General features: G+C 49.6%; 1 protein-coding gene across 6 annotated transcripts; it reads right to left on the bottom strand.

Moving 5' to 3' along the window:
• Positions 1-361: 361 nt before the first annotated feature.
• On the bottom strand, positions 362-14,373 carry TMCO6 (transmembrane and coiled-coil domains 6). Of its 6 annotated transcripts, none has more exons than XR_010589843.1 (12): positions 14,109-14,373; positions 12,399-12,523; positions 11,987-12,096; positions 10,465-10,648; positions 8,414-8,518; positions 7,477-7,562; positions 6,460-6,576; positions 5,132-5,243; positions 4,831-5,011; positions 2,648-2,742; positions 1,124-1,462; positions 362-639 (listed from the first exon to the last, which is right to left on the bottom strand). XR_010589843.1 is itself a non-coding variant. In XM_042840758.2 (12 exons), exons 1-12 carry the CDS (start codon positions 14,245-14,247, stop codon positions 469-471), a joined length of 1,593 nt encoding a protein of 530 aa, XP_042696692.2. In that variant the 5' UTR covers positions 14,248-14,372; the 3' UTR covers positions 362-468. The 6 variants fall into 6 exon arrangements, 5 of the variants coding, with proteins under 5 accessions (XP_042696692.2, XP_005280900.2, XP_005280902.2 ...); XM_042840758.2 differs by having other exon boundaries at positions 1,124-1,291; positions 14,109-14,372; XM_005280843.5 differs by having other exon boundaries at positions 1,124-1,291; positions 14,197-14,347.
• Positions 14,374-15,702: the final 1,329 nt, after the last annotated feature.

Raw genomic sequence — 15,702 nt, forward strand, 5'->3', positions numbered from 1 at the left:
TCTAATAGAGATGCTAAGCTGGGAGGTAGCTCCTCATCCTCCCACATAGGGTGGGGGGCACTGAAGAGGGAGCAAATCCACTGAGGTACATTCACCTCTTGTCCAGGATTTAGCCACTTCCCTTCTACTCAGTTGAGACCTATCTCTGTTCCCTACCTGAGCAGTCATGTGAGCAGCTTGCTGTGCTGGAGGGAGGGTACCTTTATGGAGAAGGGTGAGCTAACCTCTGGCAGTCTGTGGGCTTGTTATGGCTGCCATTCTCCAGGAAACCATCCCATAGACGTTCCAGACAGCTGAGGGGCAGTAAAATCAGCTGGCACTGTCCTATTAGGGCTTGGCTTCACACTATGACAGCAGAGGGCACAATGTAAAAGTTTATTAAATTCCAAAATAACTTCTCAATGTACAAAGTCCATGGGATAGAATTAGTGCAAATGGGAAGGGAAGCAGGAGTGGATGCAGCGTGGTCTAGGAGGAGGGCAGTACAGCAGCTGAGGCACCGGCACAGGAGATCAGAGAGGCTGCAGCTGGCTGGAGGTATGTCTCACTGAGTGCCCTCACTCGCTCCTGGAGTTGGGGGTTGTCCTGGTGCTGTTCTAGGGCCTGCAGTCCTGCTTGGCTGAGAAAGTCGTCAGCAGCCTGTTCCAGGACAGACAGCAGATTAGAGCTAGGCCCAGCCTAATGAAGGCAGCTGAGCAGCCCACATGGGATGAGTGGATCTAGTTCTCCATGGTCTCTATCATAGAACCCATCATGCCTGATTCTTGGGAAAGGGGCTGAAGGATTAATTTCTAATGCACCTCCCGCCCCAGGACCTACGTGAAATGCTCAGACTAATAGTTGACTTAACGGTTTCAGCTTATCCCCATTTTAGAACCCTGAAGCCTGAGGTGATCAGTCCCTGCAGCTGTGGGTTGAGGCACAGCAAAGTTCCCATGGACTGTGCTCTTGCTGCTCTTTAGATACAGAGAGGCCTTGAGGGAGCAGGGTTCCCCCTGGCACCTTTCCACAGCATAGCCTCTTAATTCCCCTGCTCAGGTTAGGTGGTAGCTGTTAGATTACCACCGTAGTTCCCCAGCCATTGCACAATGCAGGGAAACTGGAGGCCTTAGCTGAGCCCTACCTCTGGCAGGTGCAGGAAGAGGAGATGTAGCAGCTCTAGACTCTGGCCCACCACCTGGGCATCGGAAAGAGCAAGGGTGCTGAGCAGCGAGGGCAGCACAGCCTTCTGGTGCAGCTGGTAGCAGTAGGCAGGGCCTTTCTCGGCGATGTTACACAGCACAGTCAGAGCCTAGAGAGGGAGCTGGCATGAGTATCCCAAGCTGCATGGCTCAGTAACTGACACCCACGGAAATGACGTTACTGAGGTTGGTCACAAGTTTTAGATTGACTAGAACCAACCAGCTGTCACAGTCCTGTATGTCTCCCTGCCACAGGATGGTGCAGTCTGGGTAACCACCTCCTGGGAGGACATGGAAAGAAGCAGGAAATGCTGTCACCCCTCGAAGGAGACGGCCCTGCAGTACAGCAAACCTTCAAAGGTGGAGATTGGCATGCTAGAACCCCACTCCCCTGCTGTTGTCTGCATGGCTGTAGGGCAGGGCGAGATGAGCTTTCTGAGCGGGTGACAACCCTGTTGAGGCCATGTGGAGTCTACTTGTGCTTAGCATGGGGCTTGGTACACCTGCAGGCATTCCTGTGCCCACAATCACTCTGTGCTGGAGCTGCCTGCCAGGCTGGGTTGCACAAAGGCCTGAGGGTTAGCTCCCTGCAGGCTTGGTGGGGAGCCATGGCAGTCTCCTGCCAGCAGAACACACTAGCGCAGGGCAATAGCTAGCTACTAGTTCAGGTTTTCTCTGTTTAAGCACAGGTTGATCCAGGCCTTTCCCTCACTGAGGCTGCTGGAAAGGCAGAGTATGCAGCAGCTCCTGTTGGCGTTCAAGACGCTTTGAAAGTGCTTTCTTAAAAATCCCTTCACATGTACTACTTTTGAACTGGCTGCCTCCAAGCCCGAGTACTGGCAGCGCTAGATCCTGGCTGCTCCTTTTATCTGCACTGCATTAGGGTGCATTCCTCTTTCACTGCTTGGATTTTGAAGCATCTTTCAGTTGGTCTACACTAGCTTTCCTACTGGAGGAAGTTCAGTGGCTGCTCTCAGCTGAACCAGTCCCCTTCAGAGCAAGAAGGCACTAGACTGTCTACTGGAATGGCTTGTTGTCCACTGGCATATTAGGAGACTAGAACCTGGGCAGGCAGCTCCCCTCATATTCTGCCAACTCCTCCCATGATGACACACAAGTTGGGATGGGGATGAGCATTTCAATGGGCTCCAAACCCTCTCAGGGCAGGATGCAGTCAGAGCCTCCATAAGCAGGCATGAATACAGAGTCTAATAAGGAATGGGGGAGGGGACTGTCTTTAAAAAGAAACAAATAGGACCAAGGTAAATTAACCAGGTGAGGCGTTGAGTACTTATCTCACCTTCATCGTGGGCTGATAAAACCTCTGATATACATATGTACCTCCCACATACAGGGGCCAACCACAGGAGCACAATCCCTTGCAGTGGCTTTTACCTGTCACCAGAGGCCCAGAAAACTGACTGCTCTAAATAACACAATAACCCATATAGTGAGAGATTCCCTACCAGCAGGGTCACCATCCGGGAACAGGACAAGAGCTGCAGGAGGGCTGGGAGCAGGTCCATCGTGAGCACAGCAGAGCAGAAGATGGGCTCATCAGCTGGGAAGATCAGGAGACAAAGGTATTAAGGAAACCCAAACAGATTACTGAGAAAGGGCCTTCCAGACAAGGCACGCAGGAGCATGTACTGACTGAGGTAGAGAAGTGGAGGGTTTGCTGCTATATATAAGGAGAGACACTACATAAGAATGGCCATCTGGGGTCAGACCAATGATCCAGTTAGCCCAGTATCCTGTCTTCCAACAGTGGCCAATGCCAGGTGTTTCAGAACGAATGAACAGAACAGGAAATTATTGAGTGCTCCATCCCCTGTCATCTGGTCCCAGCTTCTGGCAGTCAGAGGTTTAGGGACACCCAGAGCATGGGGTTGCATCCCTGACAATCCTGGCTAATAGCCATTGATGGACCTATCCTCCATGAATCTATCTAATTCCTTTTTGAGCCCCGTTATACTTTTGGCCTTCACAACATCCCCTAGCAATGAGTTCCACAGACTGACTGTGTTGTGTGAAGAAGTGCTTCCTTATGTTTGTTTTAAACCTGCTGCCTATTCATTTAATTGGGTGATCCCCAATTCTTGTGTGTTATAAAGGCATAAATAAATTGCCCTATTAACTTTCTCCACATCAGTCATGATTTTATAGACTTCTATCGTAGTCTCCTTACTCATCTCTTTTCTAAGCTCCTCATGTGGAAACTGTTCTATACCCCTAATCATTTCTGTTGCCATTCTCTGTACAGTTTCCAATTCTGGGGCAACCAGAACTGCACACAATATTCAAGGGGTGTGTGTACATGAATTTATATAATGGCATGGTATTTTCTGTCTTCTTATCTATCCCCTTCCTAATGATTCCCTATTGTTAGAATTTTTGACTGCTGCTGCACACTGAGCTGATGTTTTCAGAGAACTATCCATGATGACTCCAAGATCTTTCTTGAGTGGTTAACCAGCTAATTTAGACCCCTCATTTTGTATGTGTAGTTGGGATTATTTTTTCCAGTGTGCATTACTTTGCACATATCAATATTGAATTTCATCTGCCATTTTTCCCCCCAGTCACCTCATTTTGTAAGATCCCTTTGTAACTCCTCACAGTCAGCTTTGGACTTAGCTATCTTGAGTAATTTTGTATCATTTTCAAACTTTGCCACCTCACTGTTTACCCCCATTTCTAGATCATTTATGAATATGTTGAATAGAACTGGTCCCAGTACAAATCCTTGGTGGAGCCTGCAGTTTATCTCTTTCCACTGTGAAAACTGACCATTTATTCCTACCCTTTGTTTCCTATCTTTTAACCAGTTACTGATCCGTGAGAGGATCTTCCCTTTTATCCCATGACTGCTTACTTCGCCTAAGAGTCCATGGTGTGGGACCTTGTCAAAGGCTTTCTCAAAGTCCACCTGGATCACCCTTTTTCACATGCTTGTTGACTTCCTCAAAGAATTCTCAGAGTGGTGAGGCATGATTTTCCTTTACAAAAACCATGTTATTATCATGTTCATCTATGTGTCTGGTGTGTGTGTGTGTGTGTGTGTGTGTGTGTGTGTGCGCTCATTGCACTAGGATGGGGGATGTTGTGAAAGTATCAATATCAGCACAGCTAGGCATGGAAGATTAGAGACAGTAAGAAATTTTAGCAGCTGCAATGGAATCCTCACTCTACATTGAAAGGGAGCGCCATGCTGTCTCATATCAAGCATACCACCCAGAACATGTCGGAGATGGATGAACTTCTGAGTGGCCAAGAAGAGGAACTCGAGAACATGGGAGCACTGGGATGATGAAGTGGGTACTAAGGTTAACACCTGTGTTTTCTGTTCTGCCTATGGGTGTGTTATCTTGTCTCCCAAATTAAAACTCTGGCATGCCCTTCCTGCATGAGTCTAGTCCTAGCCCAATGATGAGCTGTAGCAGCACCACAGGTTCTGTTTCAAGGTCTCTTTGGAGCTCTGTCCCTTCTCAGAGGTGATCTACTAAAAATGTGAGTCTCCCTGACTTTGATTTGAGGCAAGTCCCAGAAACCCCAGCCATTAGCTATGTTAGTCACTCTATTCCTGTAGCAAGTTCTAGGAGAATTCCCATTAGGTGCTATGCCCAGCCAGGGTGCATGGGAAAATCACCTGTGAGGTTGTTGAGAAGCCAGAGACACTCCTGCACTAGGAACGGGTGCTGCTGGAGGAAGTACTGCATGAAGAGAAACAAAGCCACCAAGAGGCGCTCATCCTGGATCTGCACTTTGCAGCCCTCTGTCTCATCCTCCGCAAGCAGGTTGCTGAGACACCGCAGCACGGGACAGATAAGCTGAAACGGTAAGAACAGCAGCATGGGGCATTCCCCCTCATGCACAGTAATGCTTCAGACAGCAGGGGTCTGGAGCATGGCACTGCTGACTAGCCAAGGCCCTCTACAGCCTCTACTTACCAACTCCAGGCCCTCAGTAGCTGCTTTTGACATCACGGAAGCCAGTTCTAGCAAGAGCAGCACCAGGGTTGACACGATCCCCTGGGAGATTAACAGCGTGTTGTTCACATGGCTATGAAGGGAAAGGAACATTACAGGAACAGTGAATTTAAGGTGCGAACCCAAAACCAGCCACCACTCAGCCTGCTCATGTCCATGCACCAGCTGGTTTGGCTGGAGCCTCAGCTAAAAGACTGGGGGTCGCGTTGTTTCACCCTCTCTCAAGTTGAAATTGACAGAAGGGGTTTTGCTCTGATTCTATAGAGCAGGTCCCCTGAGGGCAGCAGCTAACTCTGGAACATTTCAGCCTAAAAGGGGAATGTTTCAGAAAGGGAAAAGCATGTGGAAACAGAGGGTTATAGCTGTCTGAGGGTATCCACGCTTCACACTGCGCTTCCCTTTGCAAGATAGAATTCGCCAAGTGTGGCAAGCTGTCATGTGACAGTGCAACCCAAGATCACGGATTGCAGCAAGGAAAGCCAGGAGGAGGACGGGGCAAGAGCCTCATCTCAGACCAACCCTAGGCAACAGATTACAAAAGCAACAGCTCCAAGATTACATGCACCTGGTGGGCCTGGGCCATGAGGGCAGACAGGTGGAGGATAGGAAGCTCAAAGGAGAGGACCGCTTCATAGAGCTGCAGAATCACTGGGATAGGAACAGTCTCTAGTTCAATGACAATAACATGAGACTGGGTGTGCCATAGAGTACAAGGCCAGCAGGGACCACCAGACCATCTAGTCTAACCCTGAATACCACAGGCCATCCCCACACTGAACCCAGCAGCCGAAATTAGTCCCCAGGAGACTCGACTATTATGTGCCACAGGCAGAGAACAGGAGGGACTAAGGTGCACCAGTGCCCAAGGCCTCCACAATGGCAGGGAAATGATTAAGTGAGATATACCCAGAGAATGCTGGCAGGTGACCCACACCCCACACTGGGTGAAACCCTCCCAGGGTCACTGCCAACCTGTCCTCAGCAATCCCACAAACTGAGGCCAATAATGGGATTGAGAACTGATGGGTCCCAACCACAGTGGATAGAGCCATGCACACACAAGGGACAACCCCCCATGACACTCAGCTCTCCCTCCGAGGTCTCCCCAAAGGACTGAGAGAGGGTTAACAGAGTGAGGTAGCCTCTGACCTAAAGCAACTGGCTAAGGATACTAGGAGCAGCTCTTTCTGTTCCCAAACGCCGGGGGTCGGGATCCTGCCTTCTTCCATGGGTCTGGAAAGCCCCAGGCAGCTTTGGGGAGCTATACAGTAAGTACTAAATGCATTTACCTACACACAATGTAATGAAGACACCAAGCAAACTCCACGGCGACTCCCATTCCCAGCTCCAGGTTGGAGCTAACCAATTGAAGCATGTGCTGGGGGAGAACCGAGTCCAGAACCAAGCTGGGGCCAGAAAGGAGAGTTAAGAGAAACATGGATTTTAAAGAGGGATTAAGCAGGAGTACAAGCAACACTGCCATATGTGGGGCAAAAGCCCGGGCTGTCTGAGGGTAACTGTACCACTCTCCCCAGAGCTGTTCGGGTTTAACACCCTCAGTGTGCTTCCAAACCCCCAAAGGGGAGAGACTCCACCAACGGAGGACAGACCCAGAAAACATGCCCACCAAGGCAATGCTCAGAGAACTGGGCAGGTTCCATCAGGTGAGGGGAGATGTGAGATCTGTTGGTAAATATGTACCAGGATATTCCTGTTTGTCAACGAGGCCAGAACTCTAATAACATGAAAGGAGTCGGGGGTGTCAGTCCAGTTCCTGTGGGGGGTGGGGGTCAAGCATCTAGAATCCACAACCTCACAGCTGGCACTAATCAACCCCCTCATTAGCAGGCTCTGCAGAGAGGCCTTGGAGTCTCAACTCGCCTCATCCCTAGACACAGTCCTTCCCGGCCAATGCAGAGGAACCTCAGCAGGTTGTTGTGGGGGTGGCTTGCATTGATGCTGCCCATGCTAGAGTACATGGGTAGATGGCCTTACTCTCCAGGGCTGTCAAGCCAACTCCTTTCAGCAGCACTAAGATCAATAGGAAGAAGCGTCCAGCGTATTTCTCTGTTGGCCCCCTCGGTTTCATGCAGCCCCTTACGGTTACTGAAAGCTGATTAGCTGAGGGGTCAGGGAAAAGTGTCCTAATCTGTACAAAACCTCAGTGTCCTTGCCAGGGTTCTGCTCCGACATATTAACGTCACAGAGATAACATGTGCCAGGAGGATGCTAACTGACCCTGGCATGCAAATGCTGTGCTCAGCCACGTGGCCTGTCCAGATGGAAGGCGAGGAAGTGATGCTTACGGTATGATCTTGGTGGGAGCTTCCCTGGCCTGCAGGAGCTGCGACAGGACGTAGCCCAGGCCTTCCAGCACTGCCACATGAGGGGACTGAAATCAAAGAGCACAAGGCTGAGCCACTAGAACAAACCCAAGTATCAGATTTCAGAGTAGCAGCCGTGTTAGTCTGTATCCGCAAAAAGAAGAACAGGAGTACTTGTGGCACCTTAGAGACTAACAAATTTATTAGAGCATAAGCTCTATGCATATGCATCCGAAGAAGTGGGCTGTAGTCCACGAAAGCTTATGCTCTAATAAATTTGTTAGTCTCTAAGGTGCCACAAGTACTCCTGTTCTTCTTTTTCCAAGTATCAGAGGGGTAGCCGTGTTAGTCTGTATCCACAAAAACAACGAGGAGTCCTCGTTGGTTTTTTAGAACAAACCCAGCAGGAGTCAGCAGTGAAAGGGGGAAGGATGGTGCCTACAAAATAACTCAATGTAAAGCAGAGAGGCTGAACTTGGTCTCGCGGCAGCTCCATGCAGAGGGAGCTAGTTTGAAATATGTACATGTGATGGCCAAGCCATTCCTCTGAGTCTCCAGGACCCCCAGAAAGCTCACAAGGCAGACATGCCTGTGATTGCTTGTGATTAAGAGACAGAACGATCTAGCCAGGAAGAGCACAAAAACCATGTCAGCCACCATCAGAATGTTACCTCAGGAAATTAAAATTGTATATGGCAGTGCACACGGTGTATGCCCAGCTGCACCCGCAACTGGGCTCAGCTCTCTGCAGAGTGCCCTCTGCACACGGCCTGCCCTGTGACAGGAAGCGATGCTGTGCCATTCATACAAGCTCTTAGTGACTACACTAAGCCACTAGTTCAAGGACGCAGTGAAATACCCCCTCCTGTTTGGCAAGGCTCGTAGGAAGAGCCGGAGATAGGCTAGCTGGGTCACTCACCTGGATACAGGATGCTAGGGCTGGAATAATGCCTTGAGGTAAAAGCTGCTTCCTCACTGCGTCACTCTCCACTGCCAAGTTCCCCAGCGTGTACAAACACAGCTCCTAAAACACAGATGTAGGGGACCACAGTTACGCTCCCTATGTGCCATAAGTGCCCTGCCAGTCCAACCAGATGAGAGTGCCCCCTACTGGCATTAGGGAGCTATTGCCACTAGAGAGCAACAAACAGCACCTTGAGATGCATGGATGCTGCACTAATGGCAAGAGAGATGTGATTTCCAGGACTAGCAGAGCCAGAGAATCTAATGCTAACTGAGTCGCTTTACCTAGCACAGCTTTCCCTGCTTGTGCAGGAGGCTCTTGGCTAGCTAGACATAGGCACACATATTTAGTCCATCTGAGGGTCATACTAGCAACAACAAGAACCCAAAGGACATACTTGCTGGAGCAAGGTGTAGCTAACCTCCTCTGCAATATAGGAACACAGGGATTGCCAGATGGGTCAGACTCAAGGTCCATTTAATCCAACCTCCTATCACTGACAGTACCCAGTGCCAGATGCTTCAGACTTGATGATTCAGAGGAGGGGCAAATAGGGAGGTAGATGTGGGACAATCTGTCCCATATGAAGGTCTCACTTCAACCCACAATAGTTAGAGACTGAAGAGTTAGTGGGTTTTTTATCCCTTCCAAGACTTTGTTTGCATTAACTTTGGACATTCTTGTTAGCCATATGACTGTCCAAACCCTCTTTGAATCTTATTGGTTTCCTGGTCACAATGACATCCTGTGGCAGTGAGTTGCACAGTCTGATTACACACTGAGTGAAGAAGTATTTCCTTTCTCAGTTTGGAATTTGCCACCTTTAATTCAGTTTCACTAAGTGTCCCCTTGTTCTTGTGTTATGAGACAGGGAGAACAAAGTCCCCAATCTCCCTTCTTTAAACCATTCATTCTTTTATAGATTTTTATCTTGTTCCCTCTTATTTGTCTCCTCTCTAAAGTAACAATCACAGTCATTCCAATCTCTCTTCACAGGAGAGTTTTTCCAGCACATAAGCATTCTCATCGCCCTTCTCTGAGCTCCTCTTATTCTGCTACATACTTTTTGAAATGAGGGGCCAGTTCTGCATACAGTCTCCAGCTAAGGCTGTACCATTCATTTCTATAACGACAGATTATTTTCTGGATTATTCTCTATCCCACTCCTTCTACATTGTAACATCCTGCTTGCTTTTTGCACTGCAGTTACACATTCACTAGCTGTCTTCATTGCACTGTCTGTCCCTTTCCTGAGCTGCTGGTTAATTTAGACCCCTGTGAGATGTGTGAGTAGTATACATTTTCCCCTCCAAAGTGCATTACTTTGCCTTTATCCGCACTGCTCTTCACCTGCCTTGTGTTGCCAATCACCTAGCTTGGTTAAGTCCCACACAGTTTTATCGGGACTTGACTAACCTCAATAGCTTTGTGTCACCTGCAAATTTTGCAACATCACTGTTCACCCCCCTTTCCAGTGCATTAATAAATATATTAAACCACATCAGACCTAACATGGAACCATGAGGCACTCGGCTGTCAATCTTTGCCATCATGAAAACTGACCATTTATTCCTACTCTTCATTTCCTGTCATTTAGCCCATTTTTGATCCACGACAATGCTTTGCCTTTTACCCCTGATTATTTAGCTTCTTTAGTAGCCTCTTATGAAGGGCTTTGTCAAAAGCCTTTTGAAAGTCTGAATACATTGTGTCAAGCAGTTCTCTTTTATCCTTTGTAGAGATGCATCCCACAAAGCCTACAGGGTCACTGTTCTACCTTCAGCCAGGAAGCCAGGCCATTGACGGGAGCATTGAGGGGCACCTGTAGTCTCCACAAGATGTAGCTCTGTCTGAAGAGGAGGGCAACTGCAGGGCTCTATTGGAGACCTTTGTGGGCGGCATCTGGCCAATGGGCTATATTTTGGCCACTCAATCTCAGAAGTCCAACCACTAATGAAAGCCCAGCAGATGCAAGAACAATGAAGAAACACAGGCCTGCATCTTACTGTGAATTCTACACTGTGTCCTGAGAGATAGGTCAGGAGATAGGAGGTTGCTGGCAAACACGCCTCAGCCACAGCAGGATCACAGGAGTGTGAGAGTTCGTGCAGACAGCGAGCTGCCTCCATCTGTACGTTGGCCAAGCTGCTGGTGAAGAGCCCGATTAGGACCCGCATGCTGCCCTCCAACCTGTAAAAGCAAAATGGGACATTGTTTCTTTCTGCTGCCCCCCCTTCCCCAAAACACACACACACTCCTCCCACCCTGACGTCCCAGGGTTGGGAGGGCAAGTTGTCTCTCAGGGACCAGGCACTAAAAACCTGCCCAGTTCATGGGCTGGCCCAGCCATTCCTCAGACCACTTGACTTGAAGGGGCCAGGTTAATTCCTGCTCTCACAGCTCTGACTTCGCTGCAGTTACACAGGGCTGGATTTGGCCCAGTGTTTGGATATTGACTTTGTCCCACTTCTTTTACAATATTTCCTCTTTTTCCTCCCCCCCCCCCCCACCTTTCCTGTCTTTGAGCAGCCAAATTTGCTGCCTTCTGAAGTCACTTTGCCACCACTATGTGGCATGGCAGAGAGCCTAACAAAGCTGTTCCTGACCAGCCACAAGGGAACTGCAAAGCCAGACAGCTCTCCCTATAAGAACGTGAGCAGAATGAAGTCTCAAGCAAACCACGCAGACAGGAGAGTACAGCACACAGCTCTCTCGAGCACAGTGAAGAGCCTTGTAGGAATCCTTTGCAATATATTTCCCTGATCAAAATCGGATAGAGTCAAGTCCTGCAAGCTCTCAAGCCTCCTTTTGTCAGTCTAGAGCAGCTACATCCAGCTTTCCCCACAAAACCCTCTCTGTTCCAATGGGACTTTCCCAGCTCAGCCTCATCCGCAACCCAGCAGAGCACAAAGGCATTCAGGCCAGGCTGTCAAGGGCACTGGCCCACATAACATGAGCTCTTCTCTCAGTGGGAAAAGGAAGTGGTCACAGAAAAGAAAGGGATGGAGACATTTTCTAATGCAGATACCTGAGCCACACTCCCAACCATAGCAAAATTACCCACATCACAGAAATAGCCACACCGATCCCTGCTACAGAGGATATGTGGGCCCATCCCCATCTAAGGGTATGTCTACACTGGAAACTTCAAAGCGCTGCCGTGGGAACGCTCCCTGGGCAGCGCTTTGAAGTGCGAGTGTGGTCGCGTGCGAGCGCTGGGAGAGAGCTCTCCCACCACTCCTGGTAATCCACCTCCACGAGGGGATTAGCTCCCAGCACTCGGAGCCTGTCTACACTAGCACTTTAAAGCGCTCAGACTTGCTGCGCTCAGGGGGGTGATTTTTCACCCCCCTGAGCCAGCAAGTTAGAGTGCTATAAAATGTAAGTGAAGACAAGCCCTAAGTGGATCCACAGCCATGTCCTTGCAATGGCCACTACCGGAGAGGCCCACTGCTAGCTGGAGCCTTTATGAACACAGACTAGCCATGCCTGGGGCTGGGCATAGCATGGAAGCACAGACTGGCTAACCTGACAAATTTCTGCTGCGTCTCTTTGTGCTGCAGTCCCTGTCGAAGGCGACTCAACAATTTCTTCCTCTCCTCTGTTCCCCTCTGGACATCCCTCAGCAGCTGCAAAATCTGGTGAAAAACAAACAGCTGAGTGGATGTCAAGCACAGCTCCAGGGTAAAAATCACAAGCCTAAAGGCATGATCACTTATGGTCATTCAAGATGCCATGGCACTTTTCCAAAGGGATTGATATTAACCCTGGCACCTAGGTGCTACAACTAAAGCTTATCTAGCAGTTTGTAAAACACTTTGGAATCCAACCAGCTGTATAAACGTAATATCATTATTAGTATTATTAACAAAGGCTAGGGCCAGTGAAAGACATTGCAGTGAATACCTAGAACCAGGGACAAATGGTATAAACCCTTCACCTCCTGGTCAGACAGAGGTTCTACTGCTATCTCCACTCCAGCCTGCCCATCTCCATTCACCAGGCTGTCTTCCCGCAGAAGTCTCTTACTGACCAACTGCTGCTGCCTCCGGGCCTTCCTCAGAGCTGCAAACAAACCAACCTCTGATTACTGACAACAACACAGCTTTCCAGCTCAAGACAAGTTTTCATCCCACCCAAAACACTGCTCTTTTTTGGGGTGAGGAGAAACTGCTGTTTGTCTCTTTCTGTGACTGTAAAATCACCTATGCTGTGTCTAGATGTTTTTCCCATAAATGATGGGAATTTATGGGAAAAACATTTAGACAATGGCATAGGTGATTTTACACAGATTTATTACAAATAAATAAATAAATAATCTGTGCACCATGGAGTTTGGAGAGGTAGGTCTTACGTTGGCCATAGATTTGGGAGCTGCAAGTCAAAGCAAGAGGTGACGATGGCCTGGATGACGAGTTGAAGCAGAGGTGGAGCTGAGGCAGTGAAATACATGGAGAGTGTTATGGGGTAGTAAAAGGCCACTAGGCATAAGTGGGGAAAAAAAGTTTGGGGAAGATCTGAACCAAAAAGGAAAACAGAGGAGATGGAGGTGTGTTTGAAGATGCAGCAGAGGCATCTTCTGACTTTGAGACATCCAGGTGAAAGATGCTGAGATGAAGCCACCAGTTTACCTGATCAACTCATGAGAGAATTCAATAAAGCTCTATGAGGAAATATAGCTGAGTATCATCAGTGTCAAAGTTGAGCTAGAGAAGGTAGACAAGGAAGCAGGAGAGGCACAAGAACTGAATCTTTTGGGACTGCGAAGAGAAGGAGTTGCTGCCCCCACCAGAGAGAGGGAGTAGTGTGATAATGTAGGAAGTGGAGCCATGACAGCTTCCATTCTATGGACAAATCAAAACCTAGCATAAAAGCGGGCTTTGTTGCACTATTCCCCGATAGGGTGACCAGATGTCCCGATTTTATAGGGACAGTCCTGATATTTGGGGCTTTGTCTTATATAAGCGCCTATTACCCCCCAGCCCCGTCCTGATTTTTCACACTTGCTGTCTGGTCACCTTATTCCCCGAACAAGCCAATGAGAATCAATGACTCCACCAGCTGCAATATCAAGACGGTCTAGAATCCAGTAACAAACCACCTATGATTCCTAAGGGGGCAGGGGGGGGAAATAAGGGAGAGGAGTAAGAGGACAAGACCCCACCCCAGACTCAATTATTGAAACAAATAAACTAGATCTTACCCTGAACGGACACCTCTTCCCCAAAGGCCCATCCCATCCCCACTTCCCAGGAGCATGGCTCAGATCACACCAGATTTGGCCCCTTTGCAGGGCTCAAGAGCTTTGTTCCAGACCCAAGCTTGCGGATCAGAGCAGTAGACCCAAGAGTGACAGGTTTCAGAGTGGTAGCCGTGTTAGTCTGTATCAGCAAAAAGAACGAGGAGTATTTGTGGCACCTTAGAGACTTGCTCAAATAAATTTGTTAGTCTCTAAGGTGCCACAAGTACTCCTCGTTCTTAGATCCAAAAGTGTCTCTGTGTCTCAGTCCTTGGCAGTGAGCTCAGTCCAGGGATCTGAACCCCCTTCCCAGAACTGGAGCAACTCCTCTCAGCCCAGATCCCCCTCCCAGGACCCCCCAGACACAAGGATCCAGAGCCAACTGCCCCAAACCGAGCCAGCTGCCCGGACCTCCAGAACCGCTCCCCCCAAGACTGGCTCCTGCAGGGCCCAGCCCGGTTCCCAAGGCCTCGGCCCGGCGGCTCTGTCGGGCCCGGACCTGACTCCTGCTCCCGCCGGCGGGCCCGCAGCTCCTCCAGGCCGCTGGCATCGGGCCGGTACCGGCAGCTCCTCCGGCTCCACATCCCGATCGCGGCCGAGGCGGAGGGTAGGAGCCGCCGCCGGCTCCAGCGGGGAAGATGGCGGCAGGGAACCGCGCACTTCCGGGAGCCGGGCCCGAGCCGCCACGGCGCTGCGTCTACGGGAGGCCCCGGTCTGAGCGTCCGCAGCAGGCCTAGGGTCCCGGGTTCTGTGGAGATTGGGGCGCGGGTGCTGGGGGGGCCCGGAAGAGTCGGGAAGGAGTCAGTGAGGGGGTAACTGGGGGTTCCTGGCGTGTCAGTGAGGGGGGTTCCGAGGAGACTGTGAGGGGGTCCCAGGGGCCTGGGGGAGGCTTGCATGTTTCAGTGAGGGGGTTCCCTGGAGGTCCCAGGTATCAGTGAGGGTAGTCCCCAGAAATTGGGGGACCCCAAATGTCAGTATGGGGGGTCCCCGTGATGTTTTGGGGTCCTGTGTGTCAGTGACGAGTCTCCAGGGAGTTGGGGGTCCCAGGTGTGTTAGTGTTGGGGTTGGGTAACAGTAAGGGGGGATCCTGAGGGGTTGGGAGCCTTGGGTTTGTCCCTGGGGTGTATCAGTTGGGAACAACGGTATTTCAAGAGACGTCCTGTACCTGGATCCAAACATCCCCACGTCTCCTGTGCAACAAAGAGCCACTAAGAAGCAACTGGTCAGATACAAGTATCAGAGGGGTAGCCGTGTTAGTCTGAATCTGTAAAAAGCAACAGAGGGTCCTGTGGCACCTTTGAGACTAACAGAAGTATTGGGAGCATAAGCTTTCGTGGGTAAGAACCTCACTTCTTCAGATGCAAGTAATGGAAATCTCTAGAGGCAGGTATATATCAGTGTGGAGATAACGAGGTTAGTTCAATCAGGGGGGGGTGAGGTGCTCTGCTAGCAGTTGAGGTGTGAACACCAAGGGAGGAGAAACTGTTTCTGTAGTTGGATAAAGAAGAACAGGAGTACTTGTGGCACCTTAGAGACTAACAAATTTGTTAGTCTCTAAGGTGCCACAAGTACTCCTGTTCTTCTTTTTGCGGATACAGACTAACACGGCTGTTACTCTGAAACCTGTAGTTGGATAGCCATTCACAGTCTTTGTTTAATCCTGATCTGATGGTGTCAAATTTGCAAATGAACTGGAGCTCAGCAGTTTCTCTTTGGAGTCTGGTCCTGAAGTTTTTTTGCTGTAAGATGGCAACCTTTACATCTGCTATTGTGTGGCCAGGGAGGTTGAAGTGTTCTCCTACAGGTTTTTGTATATTGCCAATTCCTGATATCTGACTTGTGTCCGTTTATCCTCTTGCGTAGTGACTGTCCAGTTTGGCCAATGTACATAGCAGAGGGGCATTGCTGGCATATGATGGCATATATAACATTAGTGGACGTGCAGGTGAATGAGCCGGTGATGTTGTAGCTGATCTGGTTAGGTCCAGTGATGGTGTTGCTGGTG

Source organism: Chrysemys picta, chromosome 8 (assembly GCF_011386835.1).
Source record: "Chrysemys picta bellii isolate R12L10 chromosome 8, ASM1138683v2, whole genome shotgun sequence".
Lineage (NCBI taxonomy): Eukaryota > Metazoa > Chordata > Testudines > Emydidae > Chrysemys > Chrysemys picta.